The sequence below is a fragment of the Staurois parvus genome, unplaced genomic scaffold (assembly GCF_062004578.1).
Source record: "Staurois parvus isolate SC_StPar_1 unplaced genomic scaffold, SC_StPar_1.0 ptg000058l, whole genome shotgun sequence".
In the NCBI taxonomy this organism is placed as follows: domain Eukaryota; kingdom Metazoa; phylum Chordata; class Amphibia; order Anura; family Ranidae; genus Staurois; species Staurois parvus.
This window is the reverse complement of record NW_028317854.1, coordinates 6,182,569-6,207,381: the sequence shown is the minus strand read 5'-3', so window position 1 is coordinate 6,207,381 and position 24,813 is coordinate 6,182,569. Positions and strand designations below refer to the sequence as shown.

The 24,813-nt window shown below is 40.5% G+C and overlaps 1 protein-coding gene across 3 annotated transcripts in view; it reads left to right on the top strand.

Annotated features, from left to right (window-relative positions):
• PSPH (phosphoserine phosphatase) overlaps positions 1-21,439 on the top strand; it is a 29,104-nt gene extending 7,665 nt beyond the window's left edge. For 2 of the 3 annotated variants that reach the window (XM_089668471.1, XM_089668472.1), the window contains exons 2-7: positions 262-293; positions 5,479-5,634; positions 10,430-10,564; positions 13,535-13,680; positions 15,395-15,543; positions 17,284-21,439. In XM_089668471.1, the coding sequence (XP_089524597.1) occupies positions 277-293; positions 5,479-5,634; positions 10,430-10,564; positions 13,535-13,680; positions 15,395-15,543; positions 17,284-17,427 (747 nt within the window). In that variant the 5' untranslated portion in view covers positions 262-276 and the 3' untranslated portion in view covers positions 17,428-21,439. The remainder of the gene's footprint in view (positions 1-261; positions 294-5,478; positions 5,635-10,429; positions 10,565-13,534; positions 13,681-15,394; positions 15,544-17,283) is intronic. The other variant, XM_089668473.1, reaches the window with a different exon arrangement.
• The last annotated feature ends 3,374 nt before the right edge of the window (positions 21,440-24,813 follow it).

The following is a 24,813-nucleotide window of genomic DNA, read 5'->3' as shown; positions in this document are numbered from 1 at the left end:
CATTAAACATTTAAAAGCCAATAAAATAAAGCATCCTTAAAATTTTATTCTGTATTATTATATAGTATTTATATAGCGCCAGAAAGGTCTGCTCAGCACTGTACATTATAGTGGGGGACAGAACATGAGACAATACAGTAACAAAACAATACACAAGGGGTTCGAGGACCCTGCTCTTTCAAGCTTACAATCTAGGAATGTACTGTATGTATGTAAAAACTGAACCTTCTGAGCTAAATTGGTATTTTTTTTCTCTTACAGACGGCCAGTTACTCCATGAGCACATATATCAGGTAAAAGAAATACATGTTATAATTTGCACAGAATGTACAAGCAAATACTGAAAGATTATGGCTATGTATATGTCTACAGATCAGTGTTCATGAAGATCCGTTACATTTTGGGCAGACATAAGCAAGCATAGGAGACCTAAAGTTTATTTATAGCCAAACATTTTTTTTTTTTAGCTTTGAATACAATCGTAAAGGGTTAAAACGTCTTCTTGGGTTTTTTTTTTTTTTTAATGTCTGTGTACAATTGGGAAAATTTCCCTTCACTTTTATGTTTTAGAGATGCAACAAGAAATTGGCAAATATCTCCTAAAGTGAGAGGAATTCCCCTCTTAGACATTTGTTCCCCCTACATCTTGTTCTTGGAACACCTGTAAAATTTGGCATTATCCCTCACTTGTTGACAGCGGTCACCAGTACAGAGTGGTGAATCTGCCCAATGGGGACACAGCAATAAAAACTTGACAAAGGGTCTAACCCTTCCCCTCTGTATGCAAAACTAATAAAAGCTTGGCCTAAAGTTACATTGAGTCTACATGTCTGGTTGTCAAGTTAAAGTTGTTACTGCCAACTGGATGACTTGAGGAAACTGTCTTCTAGAATTCCATGAAGTGTGATATGTTTGTTTAGTGTGGATGGCAACTTTTAGTGTTTATTGAAACTAATAAAAAAAGCATGACAAGATAAAAATAGGTTTTAACGATGGTTTTATACTACAAGTTCTAAAATATGAAGTGTGGGTCCTAATGATAGGTACAGATATAAAATCGAGATGATTATGCTCGTCATGTCCCTAGCTGATAGCAGACACCCCCAGTTGACCCATTTCCGATGATTGGACAAGTTGGATATGTTCAGCTACCTGTTTCCCCTAGAATTAGGCCAGTGTCACAATGTCAGTAACTGTTTCCCTAGCTACTCCATAAACACATATACACTCACAGGAGATCTAAGGGTAAATGTTTTTCAGATGTTAAAGTGGTTGTAAACTCTAACATATATCCAGTAAAGTGACTGGCCTCAGTCAGAGTGTAGAATTTATGCAGCTTGTCTGAGCGGAGAGATGAAGTTACACACTGCAGAGCTCGGTGAGGGAGCTCTGACAACTGATTGGAGAGAAGGGACACACCCCCCTCCACACAGCACACAGGAACAGAGCTGACGCTGTCAGTCTGCTGGAGGTCCCTCCCCTGTCACCATTTGTTTCCTGGTGTCTGTAAAACTTGTGAGAAGTGACTAATGCTGATAGAGGAATGAAGCAGCAGACAAAAACTTATTGATCTTAACTGAAAAAGTACACACTATAGGAGGATATGCTTTTTTCATATTTCATGTCTGAGGTTTACCACTTTAACCCTTTCGCTCCCAAGTCTATACGCTGTACAGACCTGAAAGCAGGGGATTTTATACAGCCACCAGGATTGCGTACAAATCTGACAGGCAGACTCCTGCCGGTCAGCTGAGAGGAATCGGGTGGCTCCGCTACCACCAACTGCTTCCACAGCCCCCTGGTTCCAATGCCCTCCCCCGCGGTCATGCTCCCGCCATGTAACCAGGCTCCACTTGCCCATCTGCAGGCTCGGGGAGCACCATGGCCTGTGCAGGGGAGAGAGGAGAGCGGACGAGCTCCCCTCCCCTCCCCTCCTTTTCATGACCTGGAAGGCGACATCCATGATGTCACTTCCGTGTCACGGATGTCACTTTCCTGGCTAGAATAGCTGGGGAAAGATGTATTGCAATGTGGTTTGCATTGCAATACATCTAATGGATCGCAGAAGAGATATGCAGGGTTTTTTAGACCCAGCGTGTCTCAATAAAGAGAACCTGTCACCAAACAATCATCTTTGTGTCCCCTATGTGATGAAAAGAAAAAAGTTAAGACAAACATTTTTTTTGTAAAAAAATAGTTACACCCAAACACGTAATACCCCCCCCCCCAAAAAAAAATTTTTTTTGAGGCCCCACTCCAAATATACAAGCATAAGCGCACACATCAGGGAGCCTACACGTGAAAACGTTGATTGCTATACACGTTTCATATCGCCACGCAGACCAGAGTGAGAGCAATAATTCTAGCACTGGACCTCTGTAACTCTAAACTGATGACCTATAGAACATCACCTATATAAAACATAGGGTACAGAATTTTGTTGCCATTTCATAGGCACTCACAAAATTAAGGTTTGGCATGTTGGGTATCTATTTCCTAGGTGCAACCTTATCTTTTATATTTTACCATAAATTTGGGTAACCTATTGTGTTTGCCCTAAAATTCACTTTAGTGCAATTTGTACTGAAATTTTGCATTTCCTAGACCTTTGCAATAATATCGCGTGACATAAAAAATTGAAACTTCCACTATTTTGTTCTCTAGGGTGTCTGCTTTCAGAAAATATGTAATGTTTGAGGGTTCTGTGTAATCTTCAGGTCTAAAATTATTTTCTAAACGTGTGCAAAAACGACCCTTGTAGCAAAAGGGTTATGTTACACCCACACATCCTGCCATGAATGGTTATGGCCAACTTCTGTAGTCTCCTGTAGAACAACCCCCTCCCCCCACCCATTGTTAACACTATTGTGTTTATCCACTACCATTTTGTTTCAAACTGTAATCCTTTAAAACCCTTACAAACTTTTGGTTCAGCATTTCAAGTGTACCAAAACAAATAGAAGTTTATTTACTAAAACTAGAGAGTGCTAAATCTGGTGCAGCTGTGCATAGTAGCCACTCAGCTCCTAATTTCAGCTTGTTCAATTAAGCTTTGACAGAAAAAAAAAAACTTGAAGCTAATTGGCTTCTATGCAGAGCTGCACCAAATTTTACTCTATCTAGGTTTAGCCAATAAAGCCCAAAATGTATAAAACCTTACAGTTTATTTTCATTAGAAAGTAGCCACAGCCTGTGCAGAAAACCAAAGCTTGTGTTCCCTGCTGTTTTGAGAGCTCTAGCTCAGACTCAGGGGACATGTTGGACCTCTGTAGAGAGACCATTGCTTTTGCAAAAAGAGTAAGAGTCATGCTGGTAGAGGATATACAGTTAGGTCTATAAATATTTGGACACAGGCACAATTTTAGATTTTCCAGGTATTTACCAAAACATATTCAAGCTATAGTTATATAATGGATATGGGATGAAAGTGCACACTCTTGGGTTTAATTTGAGGGTATGTACATCCAAATTGGAGGAAGGGTTTAGGAATTACAACTCTTAAGAGTAGCCATCCGCCCTTTTTCAAGGGACCAGAAGTAATTGGACAATTGAATCGAAAGCTGTTTCATGGCCAGGTGAGGGCTACTTATTCATTATTTCTTCATCAGTTAACCAGGTAAAAGGTCTGGAGTTGATTCTAAGTGTAGTATTTGCATATTGTTGTGAACCCACATCATGCGTTCAAAGGAGCTGTCCATGCAAGCGAAACAGGCCATTGTAAGGCTTCAAAAATGAAGCAAATCCATCAGAGAGATAGCAGCAACATTAGGAGTGACCAAATCAACAGTTTGGTACATTCTGAGGAAAGAAGAACGCACTGGTTAGTTTACATAAAAAAGGCATGGACATCCACGGAAGACAACAGTGGTGGATGATCACAGGATCCTCTCTATGGTAAAGAAAACCCATTCACAACATCCAGACAAGTGAAGGACACTCTCCAGGAGGTGGGCGTATCATTGTCAAAGTCTACAATAAAGAGAGGACTTGATGAGAGCAAATACAGAGGGTTCACCACAAGGTGCAAACCATTCATAAGCTTGAAGAATAGAAAAGCCAGTTTAGACTTTGCCAAAAAACATCTAAAAAGCCAAACCAGTTCTGGAAAAGCATTCTTTGGACGGATGAAACTGAGATTAATCTGTACCAGAATGATGGGAAGAAAAAAGTGTGGAGAAGGCTTGGAATGGCTCATAATCCAAAGCACACAACATCCTCTGTAGAACATGGTGGAGGCAGTGTGGTGGCATGGGCATGCATGGCTTCCAGTGGCACTGGCTCATTGATGTTTATGGATGATGCACTGGGTCATTGGTGTTTATTGATGATGTGACAGAAGACAGAAGCAGCTGGATGAATTCTGCAGTGTTTAGAGATATACTGTCAGCCCAGATTCAGCCAATTGCAGCAAAGTTAATTGGATGGCGCTTCACAGTACAGATGGACAATGATCCAAAACACACTGCAAAAGCAATTCAGGAGCTTTAGAAGGAAAAGAAGTGGAATATTCTGCAATGGCCAAGTCAATTACCTGATCTCAACCCAACTGAGCATGCATTTCACTTGCTGAAGGCAGAACAACTGAAGACAGTTGCAGTTAGAGCCTGGCAAAGCATCAGAAAGGAGGAAACCCAGTCTTTGGTAATGTCCATGGGTTCCAGACTCCAGACAGACATTGCCAGTAAAGGATTCTCGGCAAAATATTACAAATGAACATTTTATTTATGATGATATTAATTTGTCCAATTATATGAACCTCTGAAAATAGAGGGCCTGTGTATAAAAATGGTTGCAGTTCCTAAAATTTGTACTTGATATTTATGTTCAACTCCTTGAGTCAAAGCTCAAATTCTGCACTTCAAATTCATTTGGATTGTTTTGTTATAATTTTTTGTGGTGGCATACAAAAGTATGACCATTGTGCCTGTGTCCAAATATATATGGACTTAACTGTAGTTTTCTATGCAGGATGTGGCTACTCTCTAAAGAAATTGAACTTTAAGACTTTGCACACCTTTTTGTTTTGATACACCTAGAATACATTTATTGTTTTATGACTGTTACCGCAGTGTCACTGATAAACACCCATGCTTTTCCAGCAGCACGTCTTTAAACTCTTCTGCTGCAGGTATTGAACACTTCTTTGTATGTCGAATACCTGTCCTCAGTCGCATGTTGTGGTTCCTCCCACCAGCGCATGCATCCTGTAGTGATATGCATGTCATTTCTTTTATACATGCTTTGCTTTTAAAGTGTGGGCTTTGTTTACAAGTGACCCTGTGTTAACAGAGTCCCTTTTAATCAACTAAGTTTTGCAAAGAACTACTTCAAATCGAAAGTTCAGTTAGACTTTAATTTGGAGCCTCTGGGTCGCTTAATGTAGATGACCAGTAATATTTTTTCTGGTTTTAAATAACTTTTTCAATACATTCAAATATATAGTTCTTTCTAATGCTTATCCTGATATTTTCATTTCAGCAGGGTGCACCACAGTATGTCTTCCCTATCACAGCTGAAAGAACTCTTCCGTAGGGCAGATGCAGTCTGCTTTGATGTGGATAGCACTGTTATTAAGGAAGAAGGCATAGATGAGCTGGCAAAGTTCTGTGGTGTTGGAGATGCAGTGGCAGAGATGTAAGTATATTTTCCCAACTGGAAAGTTCATAAATGTCAACTCCTATGTTTTTTAGTGTCCCTGTTTCTAGGAAGTGCTGACTTTGTGTAAATCGATGATAGAGCTGCTTGCACATAATCATACCACATTTCAATTTTTCCTTACCAATGTTACATGGATTAATGTAGCCTTACTAAAAAGAATAATAAGATTACACAGGAAAGTCAGTAACCATATAAATTCTCTGAGTCAAATCTTGATAATTTCCTATTAAAGGAGGAGCAATATTTTAATACTCTTAACAGCACTGACATCCTGAGAAAAAAACTCAGGAATTAAGCTTCTTTATAAATTGTGCTGGCTTACCATGACTTAAGTCCAACAAGGTGCATGCCACCTCTTTAACCTATCTCTTTAATTTACATTTGATAGGTTTGTGGAGCTCCGGGAGGATAGCTGTTGCTACACTCTGAGGTTCTGAGAGGATAGACACTGTCTTCTCACACACAGCAGCTCTGCCTGCCCCTCTTCTTTGCTGCCCATTCACAGAAGCCTTTGTATTTTGTGAAATAGTTCACATAATACAAAGCGCTCTGTGATTGGGCAGAAGGAGGAGAAGAGCGGGCACAGCAGCTGCATGCAACTTTGCAGCTGAAAGAGCTGGGACCAGAGGGTCCAGCGTCAGAGCTCCAAAAATGTAATGATAGCTATCCTCCCAGATCGCTATAAAACTGTCAGATGTAAATAAAAGGGGATAGGTCCATGTGGTGGCATGCACCTTGTTGGACTTAATTCATACAATTCTTGCACATTTTACAAAATGGCTGAATTCCTGAACTTCAGCTTTAATTGTTTCAGAGTGATACCACTGCTTTGTTCTTACCTATATGCACCGTTCAGCCATAACTTTATGACCACTGATTATTATAACATTGATTATTATTACTTATCTTGTTACAATGGCATCTGCAATATATTAGGCAGCAAGTAACCATGTTGCCCTTGAAGTTGATGTGCTGAAAGCAGAACAGAAATGGGCAGTTTGTTGTGTATGGAGCTGCATAGACTGGTCAGGATGCCCATGCTGATCTGTGTCCATAGCCAAAAGCACCTGCAAAGGGCAAGTGAGCGTCAGAACTAGAGTACGGAGCAATGGAATTCAGTGGCCTGGTCTGACGCATCACATGTTCTTTTGCTTCATGTGGACGGCTGGGTGAATGTGTGTCACTTACCTGGGGAAAAGATGACACCAGGATGCAGTATGGGAAGAAGGGACAGTGGCAGACGAAGTAAGATGCGTTGAGCAATGTTCAACTGAAAATTTTGGGTCCTGCAATTCGTATGGGTGTTACTTGACACGTACCACATACCTAAACACTGTTGGTTCAAACAGTTAAGGAAAGTGGAAAAATAGAACTGGACCAATAGGATTATTTCACTGGTATTGATATCTTAAAGTACTGATGTGGATATAAATGATCTGGCAGCTTCTACACCCCATATGATCGCCACAGTCTCTTTGGCTTGTAGTGTAATATAACAAAAAATAAACTGAAGCACCACACCACTGCTAAGAGATCCAGATACAACTTTATTCCGATAAAAACAAGGGGTACGATTCAAAAAGTAGCCAATGCGTTTCAGGGGTCCAAGAGCACCCCCTTCACCAGGGCTTGATTGACAATATGGCTGCCAGACAAGCTGCTGATAAGGCCCATGCTCAAAATTCACACTGGAAAAAATACCATTGTAGGTCCAGTTCACGTCTGCTTTGGTCACATTGTTTTCAATCAAGCTCTGATGAAGGGGCAGCTTTTGGACACCTGGCACTTAAGTTTAAATTTTTGTTTCATTATACATTGTTTGTGGTCATGTACAACACTTCATGGAAACAGTACCTCTTGATGGCATTGGCCTGTTCAGCAGGATAAAGCTCCCTGCCACATTGTAAAAATAATTCAAGAATGGTTTGAGAAATACAATGAGTTTGAGGTGCTGATTTGACCTCCAAATTCTCCGGATCTCAATCCATCGAGTATCTGTGGGGAAAAGATGTTCAATCCATGGAGGCCTCACCTCACAACTTACAGGACTTGAAGGATCTGCCACTGATGGTATATCTTTAGAGGTCTAGTGGAATCCATGCCTCAATGAGTCAGGGCTGGTTCTGATGGCAAAAAAGGGCTGTTTTGGTGGCTAAAGTGGGACCTACTCAATATTAAGTGGGTGGTCATAAAGGTGTGGCTGATCAGTGTATACATACAGTCGATAGATAGATATAGCATTCATCAAGTGTTCAGACCCCTTTCATTTTTTTCAATTTTGTTATGTTGCAGCCTGATACTATGGTTGTTTTAAATTTTATTTTTTTCTCATTAATTTACTCTCAGTACCCCTTAACAACAAAGTGAAAACAGAATTTTAGAAATGTTTGCAAATTTATGAAAACGGAAAAACCTGAAATATCATATTGGTATAAGTATTTAGTCCCTTTGCAACAACACTTGGAATTTAGCTCAAGTGCCTCCAATTTCTCTTGATTGTTATTGAGATGTTTCTACACTTTGATTGGGGTCCACCTGTGGTAAATTAAATTGGTTGATTGGACATGACCTGGAAAGGCACACACCTCTCTATAAAAGGCCTCACAGCTGACAATGCATACTGTATCCAAGCAAAATCCATGAGGTCAAACGAACTGCCTGCAGAGCTCAGAGACAGGATTATTGCAAGGCACAGATCTGGGGAAGGCTACAAAAAATTTCTGCTGTACCAAAGGTTCTCAAGAGCACAGTGGTGTCCATAATTCTCAAATGGAAGATGTTTGTCATTATGGGGGACAAAAAATTTATTTAACCAACTGTAGTATCAGGCTGCAACATAACAAAATTATAAAAGTGAACAGGGGTACTAAATGCTTTATGAATGCACTATATATATATATATATATATATATATATATATATATCTGTGTGTGCATCTATAGACCTCAGTCAGTAGTTTTCCATAGCAGATCTGCCCATGTGACTGTTAGCTGCTAGAGGCTGACACTTGTGCCCTCTTTTTTCTGTGGGCATTTCTCTATGCAGAGTAGATGAGGCAGACTGCCAAGAAATGCAGAGCATAATCCCAGCTACAAGTCATGTTATTGCCATGGGAACATTTTCATTCTATTCTCACAGTAACTGAGGAATTCAGACAAAAGGCTGCTGGCTCAGTGTCAGCTTTTTCACTTTATTTTACGTTTCCCTTTACAGGACAACTTTGAAGTTATATTACACATGTAGGTTTAGTATCCAGTTACACACTGGTCCACAAGGCAAAAAAAGTATTTTTTTTTATTGTGACCTTTAGCAAATGCCATGCAATTTGAATTATTCGCAGTTTTACACATGGGTATAATTCTGCACTGTGCACAATTGACACTCATGACTCTTGTCATGTTACCGCCTTAAATTACTGACATTGTCCATAACAGCCCATTAGACAAAAAAAATCAGCAAGAACAAGGTGAGTGATATATAGGTTTTACAATATAAGGTGTCTACAAGAATATGGCTATGCACTGGGATAATTATAAGGAAACCTGCAGAAACTAGTTTGGTCGCAGTTCGAGACAGTAGACTAATTATATGGATTAGTTTATAGATATAGAAAGAAAAAATTAACTAGATAGTTGCATTTTATACACTTGGTAAATTGAATCACGTTTATCAGTAGATACTGTGTATGTAAAGGCTGGCTTCGCACCTATGCATGCTGGTTCACATATATGCAGATTGGATGTGGTTTGAACCGCATTCAATCTGCCTGGCATTTGAAATAACATTGCTTCCTATTCTGCCTATTTACATATGTCCAGTGCACTGGCAGTGTGGATTGAAAGAGTAACTTGTGATTTCTGAGCAGTGCAGTACAGTTCAGGTGCGGATTGCAGGCTATTGACTTCTGTGGGAACAGTTTCTAAACCGCACATGTGTGAATAGGATAAAATCCTGACCTAATCTTGTCCTGAACCTGATGTAAACCTGACCTGAACCGCTGAACAACTACTGTGTCAATTAGCAGTGAAACCTGAGCTTCAATCTGCACCGCACCTGTGTGAATCCGCTCTTACCTTGTGTCTTTTTGTATTGCTATGGGAAATTGTGTTCTCATGAACTGACATGTGCTGTCATTCCTATCAATAGGCCCATTAACACATGCCATCACATCATAAAGTGTACATGAAATGTTTTCAGCCATTGCACAGGTGTGAATTAGCACTACTGAAAATAATGGCAAACCTGTGCACATGCACTAAGGTGTCCGTTTGTGAACCAGTGGTAATAGATCGCTGCTCAGTTCTCCGGCATTCTTGGAGAACACAGTTCTCCTGTGAATGCAGTTTATGAAGCAGTTCTCCGAACAAAGGGAGAACGGTCTCCAAACGCTGGAAAACGGTCTACAAACTCTGAAAAACGGCTCATTTTACTATAATCTCTCGAGATTATAGTAAAAGATCAGTTTACTAAACAGAGGTAAACTATCTCTGCTTAGTTTTCGGTCCCTCTGATTCTCCAGCTCTGGGCTGGAGAATCTGGAGGGAGAACACAGATCTCCAGAGAAGGGCTGACATGATCTCCTGAGTGTCATAAACTGTGAATGACCAGAGAATAGCTGAGATCTGTTGAATCGCAGCTATTCTCTGTGTCATAAAAGGACACCTAACTTGGGTCAAAATGTGGGTGCTAAAACACACGGGTGTGAATGGGCCATTGTCTGTCTGTCTGTCTATCTATCCATCTATCACCATTTATTATTTTGATTCTGAAGGACTCGCAAAGCAATGGGAGGATCGCTTACATTTAAAGCTGCTCTAACTGAAAGACTGGCTTTAATTCGTCCATCAAGGGAACAAGTGCAAGCTTTGATTACCGAACATCCTCCAAGACTGACTGAGGGAATAAAGTGAGTTTATTTTTTTTGTACAAAGGTCGGTACAAATACCATAGAGCGTAATAGAGTCCAAAAGCCACAGAGAAAGTGCAGAACTGATAAAATGGACCGAACTTACGTGGCAGATATTAGCGGAATTCCTCCCCATGACATTATAGTTTATTTGCCTAATATTTGCATTTAGGGTTTCATCTCCAAAGTTTGGAGGTTTGCTGTTTATTTGTCTCTAATTTCTTTGGCTTACATATTAACCCATGAGTTGGTATGAAGGTTATATCCTGTGCACATCTTTTATTTTTGACAGAGTGGGGAATGACTAGAAGCACCCTCTGTTTTTTTTGTCTACATGTCAACTCCCATACTTGCCTTTTCCAAGAAAAAATTGGAACTGAAATCTATCCAAGGTGGGGGAAATCCCAAATTTGACAGTTGTCACTGACAAAAGATATCCCCACTTTCACTTTTCACTTCATTTCCAGTTTTGGTGAAAGCTGAAAGTGGGAATGAATCTTCCCAAAAGGGACACAGACAACAATAAAAACCTGTTTATAAAATTATTCCCCACATTACCAAAAGATATAAAAATAATCGTTTTGGCTGGAATTCTTTTACTAACTCCTTGGCGCCAACGATATTCAAAGATGTAGCCTCTCGGAGGCTGGGCCTTGACGCTGAGAGGCCACATATGTGTCCCTGATGTAAAAAAACGTGCCGAGAGTTACCGGCACCTCACGGGAAGCTCCTGATCGCTACTTGCGATCAGCAGCTTTCTGATCATGTGACAGTCACATGATCCTAAACCTTGCCCCGCCTCCTGAAGTCAGAAACCCCTTAAAGGGCTGGGCAGCACTGGCACTAAGGGGTTAAAGTAATATTAAAGGCAAATATTTTTAGAAATATTTCTGTTCTTCATCTCTGTCTCCAGCCAAAACTTTCAGATTTGTTCTTAGTTTAGACTAGAGTGAGGAAGGTTCAGAACAGCTTTCAGGTTTTTATTGCTGTCTGTGGTCCCATATGGTAGATTAATTCTCTATATTTGTCATAGTGACCATCATTTCTGAAACAAAATGCAATGACAGAGCCAAAATTTTACAGTTGTCACCAGAACAGCAGGTGGAAGGAATTACTGTAGAGTGATTTTTTTTTTTTTTTTTTTTCTCTCACATCCCGTTTTGTCCCCAGGACAGGAAGAGAAAGGAAAACTCCCAAGGAGATGCAGACAAAAAAAACTTACAGTGGTTTACCACTCTGTTCTCTCTCCAACACTAAACAAAAACATTTTGGGCTAGATGGACTTGAAACTGGAAGTCCATCCTAGACTAACTAAGGTAAAAATGCCTCCCACCCCCCTCCTAATTCCTATACGAATTACCCTGTAGAAGGAAGATGCTTTTACTTACCTATTCTCAGGGTGCTTCGGCCCGGTCACCTCTGGTTCCAGTGCCGGATTCAGAATAGAGGAGGGATAGCTGACAATGGATGCTCCATAGTAAGCCTATGGATGATGTCACCACCCAGGCATTCCATCCATTGTCTGTGCTCTGTCCTCTCCCCTGAAGCCAACCGCTGGGGAGATCTTGTGACTGGGCTTGAGTACCCTCAGAATAAATATAAGCATCTCCCTTCTACAGGGTAGTTAGTATAGGAGTTGGAAGGGGGTGGGAGCAGTTTTAAGTTTAGATAGATCTAGGCTGCAATCCCACTTTAATTGTTCTGGCTGTTACCTACTCTATGTGGTAGCTTTGAACAGAGGAGCCCGGATCCTCCTCTTCTCTGGTCCCCCGCAGGCTCTCCTGACTCCTCCTGTCGGGTGCACACATAGCAAGCAGCTTGCTATGGTGCACCCGCTGCTTCATGTGTCCATTCACACACTGAGCCGCGGCTTGGCCCCCCCTCCTCTCTCCTCATTGGCTTACTGGCTGTGATTGACAGCAGCGGGAGCCAATGGCTCCCACTTTCTGTCTCAGCCAAGGGGGAGGCAGAGACCCGGGACAACCGAGGCTGTAATGCACATCGCTGGATCTCAATGGGGCTCAGTAAGTATTGAGGTGGCACTGCTGCACACAGAAGGTTTTTTTATCTTCATGCATAGAATGCTTGAAGGTAAAAAACCTTAAGCCTTTACAACCGCTTTAAATCTGTATTCCGGGTATGGATATTTATGCATAGTTACATTGTTTCAGCTTGAACCAACATGGGTATGTTCCATATCTGGCCAATTCCTGGAAGCTGAAAATCTGAAATAGGCATCACTACTACAGAGATTGCTATTAGTTTCTGGGTCCATGCTGAGTGGCTGCTGCATAGAGAACATAGGAGTTCACTTGCTCAGTACAGGAACCATGTAGAGAACTTTTTGCACTTTGTCAATGAATACAAAGCGTTCTCTGATTGGATGAGGTGTAGACAGGTGGCCTCCTGTGTAAATTATGCAGCAGGACAGCCACCCAGCTAGGGATCTGGAAGCTAGTGGCAAGCACTGTAATAGTAGTGTCTACTACTATGATTTCTCAATTCCACAAGGATCTTTCAGGTGTGACACATGCTTGCTTACATTGGCCCAAGCTTGACCAATGTAAAAATATGCATACCTACCATCAGCTTTGTGAATGGAAGCCACAAGATCGCAACATAGGCAATGGCAGGCAAATAGTTTTCAGAAGTCAGCAAGGCACCTTACATATTCTAATCAGTATGGGTTTACTTTAACAGATACACTATATAACTCTACAAAGTGATGGAAGGGAAACTGGAATATAGGCAGTGGAGGTGCTGCTGCCTATAACAATTGATGGGTTTCATATTTGTATTCTGTAAGAAATATAGACAATACAATCTGGGTTGTTTCTATAGGTAACAATTCCCTTTTGCTCCAATTTTCATATACTGATCCTAGTCACTAAAACCTTGTTTTGTACAATGGATTACTTAAGCCCTGTGCTATTTTCTGTAAACGTATACCTGTGCTTCTTCCTTTATAAGGAATCTGGTTCACCGCCTGCATGAAAGAAACGTACAGGTCTTCCTGATATCAGGAGGATTTCAGAGCATTGTGGAGCATGTAGCTGCAGAGATGGACATCCCTATGAGTAATGTTTATGCCAACAGACTCAAGTTCTACTTCAATGGTTAGTCTTGCACCTCACATTTTATATACCAAAAAAAACATTTTAACATGTTTAGTGTCTTTTTTTATTGGCCTTAAAAATCTATTTGGGATTTAGAATTACTTCTTTCAGCTGAAATCACCTGACCCATGCTGAATTTGTTTTTAATCTCATTTTATATGAAGAAACAGTAAAAGCTATCACAAACATTGAAAATGCGGTTTAAAAGTTATGAGCAACATTAGGTAGCTGAATAAAAGGTGTGTATTGATGAAACTCTGTCAGTGCTTGTAACCTGTTTTGTGATTAAATATAAATCCAGCCAAAATTATTTTTTTCATTTTCAGTACAGTATGGAAAGGGTTTGAATATCTGTTGGGATTTTATTCTACTTGTGATCCATTAGGAGATTTCTGCTCATTATCCTTGTGATACCAAGACCATCAACACAATAATGAACTATGTTACAAGTACAACATAGACCAGGGTTTTTCAACCAGGGTTCCATGGAACCCTAGGGTTCCTCCAGAGGTTGCTAGGGGTTCCTTGAGCAATGAACAATTTCTGCTTCTCAGATAAACCCTTGATCTTTTAAGCTATCTGTAAAAGGGTAATTCTTCCCAATGACCACAAGTCTAATGTTTCATGAGTTGTAGATATGTACATATATCAGTTTATTAAAAGTCGGGTTACTTGATTTTACAAAAAAAAAAAAAACACAATATATATATAATTGTCTGTGTGTGTTTTTGTTCTTTTTTTGGTTTTATTTTGTTTTTTTGGTAAAATCATGTAACCTGACTTTTGATGAACTGACAAAAATATAATTGAAATTGTAGCCTCAGTAGTCAATATGTGCTGTTTGCTCTAAATATGGAATACATTTGTTAACAGCGGAACAAAGCTTTATAGTTTTTAGTAGTTCACTGCATATACAATGTGTTAAACATTTAATTTGCTAATTTTTGTAAACAGCAATAAAAAATAAAAACACAATTCAAACCACTCTACCGTTATATATTGTATGGTGGTTGGGTCCCCCCTTCTTACCCTACCAAGATCCTGACCCTTTCCCTTCCCTCACCCCCCTCCTTTTTTTTTTTTTTATCTCCTCTCCCTCTTTCTTCTCTCTCCCATTTTTGGAGCCTATTATATTCAGTCTCCTAAACTTGTATTGCCCTTGTAGGATCTATAATTATATCTTCTTAGATTGCACTAAGCGCCACTCCCTGTGTGGAGATCATGTCAGTGATTGCATATGACTCCAAATACTTTGTCTTAAGCCCCGATGAGAACATCAAACGAACGATCGTCCATTTTTTTTTTTCTTGTTTTGTTTTTGCATGCTACTCTCATATCGAAAGAAAAGAGGTTACTAAAATTCTTGTATGACAGAAAAAAAAAATTAGAAAGTGATGTAATGTATTATATTTTCAGGCAAAAACTTACGATCCGGTATTGTATGAGAAACATTTTAGTACTTGTCCCTTCGAATAATTGCAGACAAAAGCTGTGTACTAATGATCAGATTATTACATGATCACTTCGAAAATGTTTTTTTTTTTGTACAATTTTCTGATTGTGTATACTAGGCTTTAATTTCCTGGAAAACTGCAATAAAACATTTCAATAAGAAAAAACAATTTTAAATCTGTTCTGTTGCAATTTAATGCTAATGTTTAACTGGCTTTTGTGTGTTTTTTGTTTTTTTTTTTTTTTGTTTTTTGTTTTTAAGGTGACTATGCTGGGTTTGATGAAACACAGCTTACTGCAGAATCTGGTGGTAAAGGAAAAGTCATTGGTCTTCTAAAGGAAAAGTATGGCTTTCGCAATGTAGTTATGATTGGAGATGGTGCTACAGATATGGAAGCATGTCCCCCTGCTGTAAGTCTGGTGTTTTAAATATAAGTATAAAAAATTTTTAACTCATGTTACAGTATATATTATTGTAAAGATATGCTAGCTAAGAAAAGCATCTACCAATAAATTTTAAATTATTGGTAGGAGTTGAATTCATGGATCATTATTACTTTAATTATTATTAATAATGATAATGTCTTTATAGGGATGACAGACAGCCTGGAGACAGGAATACATTGGCTTTAATGCAGGAATTCTTTTACATGTATCATGGGTTAATGGTGATCAGCAGTACTGCTTTTTAAATCAGAAGCATAGGAAGGAAATTCCAGTAACAAACACATGTGCATCGTGAGCTCTGAAAGTGCAGCTAGGTGTACATTCTTGCAGTGGCAGGCCATGCATTTCACATCCAGTAATGTCCTACCTGAATTAGCCAGCAGTTTTTGGCTGGAACCTTAAAAATTAAGCACAGCAAAATTGGGGACATGGGGAAAAAGCGGGGCCTGGATTAACCAGCATTGACTTTATGAAAAATTGTAAATAAAATGCATTATACTCACCAAAACTACTTATTTTACACACAATCCATCCTCCTTTCTTTCCTCAAGAGGAGTTCAATTCCTTTGTTGTACAGGTTATCTGTGCGTTCAGTTCCAACAATACATTCTTTTCTATTGTGATGGGGGCTAATGCTGAATGTCGAGTTTGTTCAGTCATATTTCTGCCTTAAGTTTTAATTCGCTCTAGGGCTGAGAATGTGCGCTTAACAGAAGCAGAGGTTTAAAGCTACAAGTTCATTGCCATTTACTGTAAGCTAGAGGCGCCTGCAGTGTTGATTCTGAAGGCATCAAGGCAGATTTCTTTGATCCTGGCAACACATGATGGCTATCCTATCTGAAATATGAATGGATAAAATCTCTAGCATAAACATACACTACTGGAAGCAGGAAAACCAAGAATAAAGCAATGAAATGAACAGAATAGAATATATTGGGAAAAATACATTCATGGAAAAAAACATGCTAAAATGTAAGTCAGCGATTCTGATAGTTTAGGCAGTTTTTAGGTCAGCAGAGAAGGCCTAGCTGGCCCTGACAGCCCACCACTGCAATAATGGTATGACTCTGTGTCTGGTTAATGTAACTCTGGTGTGAGAGTTACGTCATCTGGGCCCCGCCATTCAAGGGTCAGCAACAGAGGAGAGCACTGATATTATAGCGCTGGAGGGTATTACTATGTTTCAGAAGTCTGCCATAATGTGCAATCTTGCACATTATTGAAAAGTGTTCCTGGGGCTCAGTTTTTTTATTTCTACTTCAATGCAAAACTCTGTGTTGTTGTAAAGCATACCCACACAGTGCCCCAATCACCCCTATCCCCTCCCCCCTTCCCTTGGAATGGTGCAACTGGTTGAGTGGTGAGGCGTCAGGGAATGGTCATACATTGTGGAGGAATCCTAAATATATAGTTCAGTTAAATTACCTACAACAGTAGGCTAAAAATTTTGGAAGGCTGGATGAGTTACTTCTAGCATGGGAGGAAGGTTACATGGCCAGAAGGAGGTCTAAGTGGGTAAAACCTAGGGGAAGAATGTCCCGAACACTAGGGTAATTATTCTGTTGCCATGGTAACCTGGCAACCAGGATTTGTTCTATTGCATTGAAAATACCTCCTTGTACTCAATGTGCATGACATTAATTTGGTATGTTCAGAATGGATGTACCAGGCATTATAAATTGATGTTTTCTTTTTTCATATTAGGATGGTTTCATTGGATTTGGAGGCAATGTGATCAGGCAACAAGTCAAGGAAAAGGCCAAGTGGTATATTACAGACTTTGAAGAACTTCTCAGGGAACTGGACAGTGACAGTATCAAAATGAATCATAATGATATAATTTACTAATGTCCAGTAGCCTATCACTGTTTTCTATCATGTAGCAAGAAAGCCATTCATCACACAGCTTTTTGAGAGTATTAAGAGCCTGTAAACATTTTATAGTGTTTTACCTTTTTATCCAATGAAAATGAATTGAGTTTTAGTTATTTTTTTAATTACTAATCTTTACTTGAACAACTGTAATAAGAGCAACGGATAACAGGAATGTTTTTTGCTCTTTCGTTTGTCTCTTTTTGCAGAGCAGATTTACTGTTTGTCTTTGAGATGCAGAGTCATAGTTTTACATGTCAGAATTCTATGGTTTATTTCTAATATTTTCATTCCACCACATTTCTTCATACAGTAATTTAGTGGATTTGCTGTCATTTTACTTAGTCTTAGTAAAAATACATACTGCTATATGTATGCAAAAATATAATAATTCGTTCCAATTAAATCAATAGTAGAAATTACAAAAACTAAATCTGTAAAGAGCCACAGCAGAAGCCCAAAAAAACATTGTGTAACAAGGTATTTTGATGCATAGACAGTTCATGTCACATCAGTGGTAATATGAAATTTTGTGAATACATATGTATGTTAAAAACAACTAGTCTGAATTTACTTAAGGTATAGATTTTTTCCTTGCTTTTAGATCTTCGATATTGACTCAGAATGATCACGTTACTTAACATAATTCTTTGACGTGCAACTGAACTAAAAAATTAGGATTTGCTATGTTAGAGAATTTTTAGAAATATTAATTGTGCCTAAGCAGTACCCTAAAAAGTTACCCTTTGTCTTAAAAAATATCAATGGTATGTGAGGGTACCTAGCCACTCCTGTCTCTACAGTCTCATTGCTGTATCTCTGCCGACTTGTGAGACTTCTAGCTCTGACCACTAGTATTAATAGATTTGAGATACTATTCCAATGTTGTGCTGCTTACTGTTCTTCCTGCTGGAGGCTCTCACACTCTCTACCCCAATGACCACTTCTGCAAAGAGACACAGTGTGTAACAAGCCATGTTAATGCTGGCCATACATGGAGCAAATTTCAGTCGGTTCCCTATGAAGCAGGCAAAATTCAACCCTTGGTCTTTTCCAGCACCACACTGCACAACATCCAGTGCTGGGAAAATGTCATCTTGCGCCCTGGGTGAAGATGCCAAACTGTGCCCCCCCAAGATGTAGCATTATGTATCAGGAAAAATCCTCTCCCCCCAAAATAAAGTTGATCACTAATCTGCACGCTTACCCCCTAAGAATAAAGTCCCTTAGCAAGCCAAAATTCTACCCAAACAAACATTTCTTCCTCCTAGTACAAATCCTATTCTTCCCATCCCCCCTCCTAACACACATCTCCCCCAATTTACCCTGCTAGAACAAATCTTACTCCCAGCCACCCCCTGATCCCCTCTCCCCAATTCCCTCTTTTAGCAGGAAATCCCCCCCATCCCTTGTTCCTACACAAACCCCCCCCCCCCCATAGCACATATTCACCACCCAAACCCCTCCCGCTAGAACTAATCCTCTTCTCCCTCCCCCTCCTAGCACAAATACTCTCAGACCCAGCACAAATATTTTTTACTCTGCCACCTGTCCCCAGTGCAATTCTCCAGTCCTTCAAACCCACATACCTTAGATACAACATGGCTGTGGGATGCCCTTCCTCCCAGGCTGCTCAGATTTGTAGAGGAGCCTGGGGGAAGCTGACTGATGATTTTTAACACTTTTGACTGCGTTCGCTTACCCACCACCTGCCCACATTCTATGCTGAGAGGAGATAGGACTGGGTAAGCAAACCCTGCATGGTTCTGATCTGACATTCCCCATCCAGAAACACAACAGTGGCAGGAAGAAGGACCTGCAGGGGTGAGAGAGAGAGAGCACAGCCTGCACCTCCTCCTGTTCTCTTCTCTAGATTTGACGTGTCTCTACCAGAGCTAAGCTGACAGGAGTAGTGATGCTGCTTTCACTACTCCTGTCAGCCTTCAGTGGTAGAAACTGTCCAGGCGGCACCCCCGTGCCTCACATGATACCACTGTGCCCCCTTGTCTCTGTCCTGCCAACATCCTTCAATCTCAAAATCGTATGATCCACATGGAAAATTGTTGGGCAATCAGCCAAGCCAATCAGTTGCAGACACTGTTTGGGTATTCAGACAGCCGTGTCAGCTGTCAGAATTCAATAGCAGGAGATTCTTCCATCCATGCTGTTTAAACGCTAAATTCACTTTTTAAAAATGCACATTTTTCAGTAAACAATGTGCATTTATTATTTTTTTTTCAACAGGAGCTTCAAAGCACCCCCAATTATTGTGGGGGAGGGGGATTGCTTAGCAACATGTTGCACCCTAAATATGGGTGTAACATGCAACATCTTGCTAAAGCTGGAGTTAGCCTTTAAAGAGTGTATGGCCAGTAGTATTAGGAGAAAGATCTTCTGCAGGAGGACCACAGGCATAGCGGATAATTAGGCTTGCCATTGGCTGGACTTTTTGGGCATAGCTCCCAAAGTTCAGCTCCCCTGTAAGTAATAGTAAACACTTATGCTATCCCATACATAAAACTATTTTGGATAGATTGATATTTTATTATATTTATTTTAAAAAATTCTGTCAAGAACTAAAGCACTTACATTATATATCTTTTATATGGATGAAATGTGTATATTGCATTGCATTGTATAGCAGCATTAACCAGGGGATCATTGATAACTATATGTTTGTACTCCAAGACAAATACGTTAAAAAGGTTTGACAATATAATTCTGAGAAGAACTTAAATGACTTCATAATAATTATAAAGGTGTTCATGCATAGTCATATAGGGCAATTTGGGTCTGACTGAACAAAATTTGAATGGGGGGGGGGATTTAGGTTGTCAATATGTATACATATCTTATTATGATCTTTCATGTTGAAAGGCATGACACAAAAATCTAATATGAACACCATGTAAGCATAAGCAGTCACAGTCCTCCCACAGCAATCCTAAACCATAATATCTAGTTGGGGTCATCTCAAGTATTGATCAGACAGTCTTTTTTAGCTTTAAATGTCTATGTCTGCATCAGGCCAGACAAACTGATAATCTGCAAATGTGTGTATGTATGTATATTGGCGTTAGATTTGATAAAGGAATATGTACTAGACTATATAGAAAAAAATATTATTTATGTATTTTATGTTGATGCATAGCTAAGAATGGTGGGTACTGTTGCTGTCTAATTCAAAACTAATTACAGAACGTACTCTTAGTTAAATCCCTATATTCTATTTGACAGTGTTAGTGTTTACAGAATGTCTACAGGGAAGGTAGTGGTGCTGTGGACTAGACAGCATTGACATGAAAACCATTCTCAGGTTTGGCCTTGCACTCAACAGGTAATGTTGACGGGTGCACATAAACAAAAAGTGCTGAAATACAGTACATCAAGAAAATGTAACAGGATCACATGGTATCTAATTAAAATGATGAATTGTTTTTTATGAATTTATCTAATCTAACACATCCTGAAACCTCCTCCAAAAAAAACATGAATAGGCTATATCAACTGCCACAATTCTCTTTCTCAAAGTAAGAACTGTGACAATTCCTTTCTGTTAACATACAACCCTATAGCAGCGTAAAGTTCAATATGTGCTGAACCCAGTCATCCACAGCAATCAGAGTTCATGTTTTTCTCATCTAACTACAGTAGACTGTCAGTGGTTAATGCACTTAGTACATAATCACTGATATTTACACTACCCTATGTAATACACCTGCTTGATTATTTATAAGGCATATCAAATTATCCATAGGTTTGCCATATTTCTAGTTTGCACATGTAAAAATTTTGAAAATTGTAGAAAATTAATTGACATTGGTGCTTTATATATATATTATATATATATGTCATGACGCACAAGGTCCTATCCAACACTGTAAATTGTATATTTTCTAATCTGTGGGAATTGAATGTACTTTTTCATCTGAATTGGTTTTCCTTTGTTTAATATACCTGTAGAAATAAAGCATTCTTATGAACCGGTTTTGATTGTCTGTTGCAGATCTATATTATTCACAGTGTTATAAATACATTTTAGCTGATTATTGTCACCACAGTAAACAATAAAAAATACACCACCCTGCCTACTTTTGATCTATGGAAACAAGTTGTTAAGGATAGGGAAAATGTATGAAATGTTTTCCAATTTTTTTAAAATGTTTTTTACAATGTACTTTTTTTAAATGATTTTGTACAATTTTTTTTTTTTACAATGCTGTTGGGGGAGGGGGGGGGGGAATCTTCAAGGTCTAAACAGGCCCCTGACATCTCACCTTTGAGACAGAGAAAGGAATTGAGGACACAGATTCTTCAGTTCTTTTCGCTGTAGCCTCAGCTACACTGAAGATGAAAAAGCAAGAGACAGAGGCATAGTTTACAATGCTCAGTTATCAATGGACACAGAAGCTCACTGTATCCAATTCAGAAAAGAAAGGTTTAACGGAACCGGACCCCGACTGCACTAGGGTATTTCTGTTAGACTCCCGCTTCCCTGTCCGAACACAGATCCACGGACCCCACCGCTGGCCATACAAGACGAGGCAGCACCAGAAGAGCAGACAGAAAAATAGACTGCTTTATTTTAACATAGATACAAGATATATACACAGGGCGGGGAAATACACCCAGTAACAGGAAACACATCAGCAGGCCGTCCCATCAGGGGGAAGGGCTGCCAGAAACATTACATCCCATAATAGTTTGCTCCCAAGCAAGAAACACAATAGAACAATGGGATGCAACCGCATGGCAATGAACAATGAACAACCTCCACACCAATATTAGAACATTTCACCCTGTACCCCTAACAGGCACAGGGTGACTTACACATACTAGATCTATGGGGAGCTGACACAGGGGTCTCCCCAACCCTCAAAAGGGGGCTGTATTCCATGGGCCTCCCATCCAAAGTCACTCCCGTCATGAAAGGGGCTAACAAATTACATATTTACCGGCCCTTTCCCCCACTCTCCATCCGCCTGTGTACCCCAGCAGCCGGCAGAAGATGAAAGCCAGCAGCACTGCGGGGGGGGGGGAAGAGGGGAGCCTGGGCTTACAGGGGGGAATCAGATGTGGAAAGCACAGTGAGCAGAATCGGTGCAGCGGCACAGGAGGACAATTACAGAACTAGCACTGTGTCTGTCTGTGTGTGTCTCTCCCTACAGCAGGTGAAAGCGGGGAGGGGGGGAAGAAAAGGGGGAGTAACCTTTTCAGCTGCTTGTGGGAGAGACACAGTGCATCTTCTGTAATTGTCCTTCCCAAAGACCCTGTACTGTGTTTTTTTTACACCACACTTAGTTTTTTTGTGAATGAGTCTGCGGACCGTGTACCGCAGAATCATTCACGTAGGGGGGGGGGGGGGGCGGGATCTGGGGGCCCCAGATTCTGATAAGCCCCCCGCCCGCAGACCCCCACAACCACCGGCCAGGGTTGTGGGAAAGAGGCCCTTGTCCTCATCAACATGGGGACAAGGTGCTTTGGGGGGGGAGCCCCCCCTGCCCCAAAGCACCCCCCCCATGTTGAGGGCATGTGGCTTGGTATGGTTCAGGAGGGGGGGGGGGTGCTCGCTCGTCCCCCCCCCCCCTTCCCTGACCTGCCGGGCTGCATGCTTGGATAAGGGTCTGGTATGGATATTGAGGGGACCCACGCTGTTTTTTTTTTTACATTTCGACGTGGAGTTCCCCCTTAATATCCATACTAGATCCGAAGGGCTTGGTACAGATGGGAGGGGGGACCCACGCTTTTTTTCTATTATTTATGCAATAAAGGGAATTATTTTACATTCAGCTGTCAGTGGGGAACCCCGCTGACAGATGAAACATTAACTCATGGCTGTCGCTCCTACAATCCCGCATGAGTTATGTTATCAACTCATGCGGCGTTTTAGTAGTGAAAACCAATGCAGCGCTCATGTTTCAGCTGTCGGCGGATTTCCCCACTGACAGTTGAATGTCAAAGTATTGCAGTGATTTATAAACAGTTCTTTAAATAACTGGCGTGGGGTCCCCCCTCCCATCCATACTAAGCCCTTCGGGTCTCGTATGGATGTTAAGGGGTACCTCCACGCTGAAATTAAATAAAAAACAGCATGGGGTACCCCCCAAAATCCATAACACATACTTATCCGAGCATGCAGCCCGGCAGGTCAGGAAAGGGGGGGGGGGGACGAGCGAGCGCCTCCCCCTCTCCTGAACCATACCAGGCCACATGCCCATACCAAATTATTCAAACATTTGTAAACAGACCAATTAACTGAAATGGTTTGGCATTTGTACCCCAAATATGACGTTCCCTGAGGCGTTGGTAAACCGAGGTACGCCTGTATTAGTATTGCAATCCTTTGTATTGGGATACATAGAACCAACATACATCTGAATTGGCAACATAGCACAACATTTGTGTCACATTGGAGATATCTGGCTAGTTAAACTGACCATGCCCAGGGACCTAGGATTGATTCACAGCACAGAAATACAGGCTGGGTTAGCAATGTAGCTCCGTGGGTTAGTGGTTAGCACTGCTGCCTCACAACTCTAGGGTTGTCGGTTCGAATCCCAACCCCGGCGAGGTAGTAGCATGATCTCCGTGTGTGGCTGTCTTCACATACATGTTCTGGCAACATCTTTGCATTCTGTCTAAATGATCCCTAAAATGTGAATTAGAATGAGGCCTTGTCTGTTGAAACACCTTCAAAGCTGCACCTTATGTGAATGTCATACAATGGTATAAGATAAGGGCCTGAATCACTAATAGATTTGATAATGATGGTTTACACTCCACCCACTTTTGTGAAGGATTTGGCAAGCAAAGAGCTGACAGAGAGAAGAGTGAGACGAAGAAGAGTGAGCGAGAGATACATATGAAGAGTGATAAAGAGAGACATTCAGAAGAGTGAGCGAGAGAGAAGAGCGAGCCAGTGAGACGAAGAAGAGTGAGCAAGAGAGAAGAGCGAGCCAGTGAGACGAAGAAGAGTGAGCGAGAGATACATACTGAGGAGTGATAAAGAGAGACATTCAGAAGAGTGAGCGAGAGAGAAAAGACTCGGTTGGTGAATCCACACATCAAACTTGTCACAAATCCTGGCGTGCATTTTTCCCCCAAATGCATAGCAGACCCTTATCCCAGCAGGCAGGTACCGCACGCCTTCAAAGATTTATTTCCTTTGTTGATTTTCCTGCTTCGCTCACACTATATGCAATTGAAAATTACTCTTTAAGTTGCCAATTTTACTGTGTTTTCTAGAGAATTACTAACTAGTTGTGTTTTCAATTGTGTGTAGCATTGCGATTTCTATTTGAGTCTAGATGTTAAATTGCTAATAAATGGCCACAATTCTCAAATACCTTTGAACTCTCGCTG